At 40.0% G+C, this 3,442-nt stretch overlaps 1 protein-coding gene across 1 annotated transcript; it reads right to left on the bottom strand.

The window, feature by feature from the left end:
- Window positions 1-2,304: 2,304 nt before the first annotated feature.
- Window positions 2,305-3,130, bottom strand: LOC120011437 (ethylene-responsive transcription factor ERF019-like). Its single transcript, XM_038862546.1, has one exon. The coding sequence runs from the start codon at window positions 3,113-3,115 to the stop codon at window positions 2,498-2,500; it is 618 nt and encodes a 205-aa protein (XP_038718474.1). The 5' UTR covers window positions 3,116-3,130; the 3' UTR covers window positions 2,305-2,497.
- Between the last annotated feature and the right edge of the window lie 312 nt (window positions 3,131-3,442).

Raw genomic sequence — 3,442 nt, 5'->3', positions numbered from 1 at the left:
TTCCACACCAGGCCGAGTATCCTCCAGATATACAGACTGAAATCCGTCCAAATGTGCTAGCTGAAAATCTGGTTGAGAATCCTCCAGCTGAACAACCTGAGAGTCTTCAAGATGTGCATATGCTTGCTTCCACTAATAATCCTGAGGTTTCACAGTCATTGGTTCGACGGAATCCTACTCGAAACCGCGTTCCTCCAACAAAACTTCAAGATTACGTAACTTTTTCTGCTCGTCATCCTCTCTCCAAGTATGTCACTTATCATCGTCTTTCCTCAGCTCATGTGGCATTTCTCACCGCTATTTCTACTGTTCATGAACCTAAGAATTTCAAGGAAGCAAATTCTCAGGAAATATGGCGACAAGCTATGGGTGAAGAGCTTCAAGCTCTTGCTGAAAATCAGACTTGGAGTGTTGTTAAACTTCCTCCTGGAAAACAACCAGTGGGGAGCCGCTGGGTATATAAAACTAAATTTCACTCGGATGGTACCATTGACAGGCATAAAGCTCGCCTTGTGGCCCAGGGATTTACTCAAACTTTTGGTGTGGATTACAAAGAGACGTTTGCTCCTGTTGCTAAGATGAATACAGTTCGTACTCTCCTCTCAGTTGCCGTAAATTGTGGATGGTCTATGAGTCAAATGGACGTCAAAAATGCTTTCCTTCATGGGGATCTTGAAGAAGAAGTCTATATGAAACTACCTCCAGGGCATCCACAGAGTTCGGACTCTTCTTTGGTTTGTCACCTACACAAATCAATCTATGGGTTGAAACAATCTCCACGTGCTTGGCACGCCAAGTTAAGTACTGTTCTAAAAGAGTTTGGTTTTTCTTGCAGTACAACTGATTCTTCTTTGTTCATTCGCCGTTCTTCCAATGCTATAGTGGTGATCCTAATTTATGTTGATGATCTTATAATTGCTGGGAACAGTATTGAGGATATTTCTCAACTCAAAACCACTCTTCAATCTCGATTTCCTATTAAGGATCTTGGTTCCTTAAATTATTTTCTTGGCATTGAAATGGCAGTTTCAAGCAAAGGTTTATTTCTAAATCAAAGGAAGTATATTCTTGATTTGCTAGAGGAAACCGAAATGATGAATTCAAAGCCAACATCTACTCCGCTGGATAGCAAATTAAATCTTGATACAGCCAGTGAACCTTTACAAGCAGTTAGTGATTACCAACGGTTGGTTGGTAAGCTCATTTATCTCACTATTACTCGGCCTGACATTGCTTATGGCGTAAGTCTTGTTAGCCAGTTCATGCATGCTCCTACTCTTTTTCATTTGGGCATTGTCAAACGAATCTTACGTTACCTCAAGGGCTCTATTGGTCGTGGCATAGTTCTAGCTAAGCACGGTCACCTACGGATTACAGGATATAGTGATTCTGATTGGGCTGGAAATGCTCTTGATCGAAAGTCCACTACTGGCTATTGTATGTTTGTTGGTGGAAATCTTGTTTCTTGGCGTAGCAAAAAACAACATGTGATTGCTCGTTCTAGTGCTGAAGCTGAATATCGTGCAATGGCCTCCGGTGCATGTGAACTCATATGGCTTAAGGGTTTGCTCGCAGATTTGGGTTTTCCAAGTAGTCTTCCTATGACTCTTTTTTGTGATAATCAAGCTGCTATGCATATTGCTGCTAATCCCGTGTTTCATGAACGCACAAAACATATTGAAGTTGACTGTCATTTTATTCGTCATCAAGTTCAGAATCACATTATTCAAACAGTTTACACTCGAAGTCATGATCAACTTGCTGATGTGTTTACAAAGGTTTTGTCTTCTGGTCATTTTCACCGATTATTGTCCAAGCTTGGCTCAATCAATCCCCTTGATCCAGCTTGAGGGGGAGTATTGACCTTATTGATATCCTCAAATTATGGAACCTTTGTTCCATAATTTGCTCCTCAAATTATGGAACAAATTATGGTACTTTTGTCCCATAATTTGCTTCTCAAATTATGGAACAAATTATGGAACCTTTGTCCCACAATTTGCTCCTCAAATTATGGAACCTTTGTTCCATAAATTGCTCCTCAAATTATGGAACATTTGTCTTAGGGTGTAATGTTTGATCCCTATATATATGAGATTGTAATTGTAATGTTTCATCAATATACATACACACCAAATATTGCCTCTATTCTCTACAATTGCTTCTATTTTTTCTACAGTTATAGATGATATCAGAGCTAAGGTCACAGGATTTAAGGTGTAGGCATCCACATACATATATATGTGGACCTGTGGGCCTCACAGGGATGTGGGCCCTTAAGGGAAGAGTCTAGTGCAGAGTTGGTTGAAAACGGATAAAGTATTACTATTGCATATATAAGGCCAGATTGTTACAAGCATTTTGAAAGGTTACTCGATTTTATCTACTTTTGAAAAAGAACATATTTACCAACTAAGAAGTGTATAATAGCACAAATATGTATATTACAAATAATTATACAAAACCCACTGGAGATTGAATATACATATATATATATCTAAAGATAGTCTTCAACAGAAATGGTTAAGGTCTCACCACCTTCACTTCCCTGATCTAATGTCCCTCTATAATCATCGTCACCCCATAACCCTATATCCAAACTATGCTGATTCGCTCCACCATGACTACTACTACTACTACATCCCTCCTCGACCTTCACTTCCTTCTCTGTGGAGATTATTTGTGCATCAATGGCCATGCCAGCATCAGAAGCTGCTCTCTGCACTGACCTTGGAGACATGTCCGTCCGAAGACCAGCCGGAAGCGTGGTCGGGAAGTTCAGGCCTTCGGTAGAACACGGTCCACGTAAGCAAAAGAATGCAATATCATGTGCCACGGCAGCAGCTTCAGGTGATGAGTACGAGCCTAACCAGAGACGTTCTTGGCTGCTAGGAACCCGGATTTCCGACACCCATTTGCCCCATTTTCGGCGCCGAACTCCCTTGTATTTCTTCTCTTCTTCTCTTGCACTATTGCTTGAGTACTCGCGGTTCATCTTTGTGAAGGTGAAGGTGAAGGTGAAGGTGGTGGGCAGAAAATGAGTGTGGAGAAGGGGTTCATATGGATTGAAGATTTTTGGGAAGTCAAAGGACAAAACATGTGAGGGTATGTACATTACTGTGTGGCTTTTCAAGTTGTTAAGTGGTGGCAAAGGTTGACCACCATATTGGAAGTCAAAATTTTCAATGGTCAAAGTTTGGAACTTTTTAAAAATCTGAATGGAGAAATAATTAGGTGGGTTAATTATTTGGATGGTGCTTTCATGAACAAAGTTATCCAAGTTGATGAATGGGATTGGTAGTACTAATTATCCCCCAACTAATTTTTTTGGGCCTAATTTACATGTGTTTCTCGACTCAACCAATTTTTTTAAAATTTGATTTGGATTACAGTATTTAAGTTGACAAAATAGTTCTTACGTCATATATCTATAATCAAACGA

This window comes from Tripterygium wilfordii, chromosome 12, assembly GCF_013401445.1.
Source record: "Tripterygium wilfordii isolate XIE 37 chromosome 12, ASM1340144v1, whole genome shotgun sequence".
Classification (NCBI taxonomy): domain Eukaryota; kingdom Viridiplantae; phylum Streptophyta; class Magnoliopsida; order Celastrales; family Celastraceae; genus Tripterygium; species Tripterygium wilfordii.
Note: the sequence above shows the minus strand (reverse complement) of the source record. Positions and strands in the feature narration are given on the sequence as shown.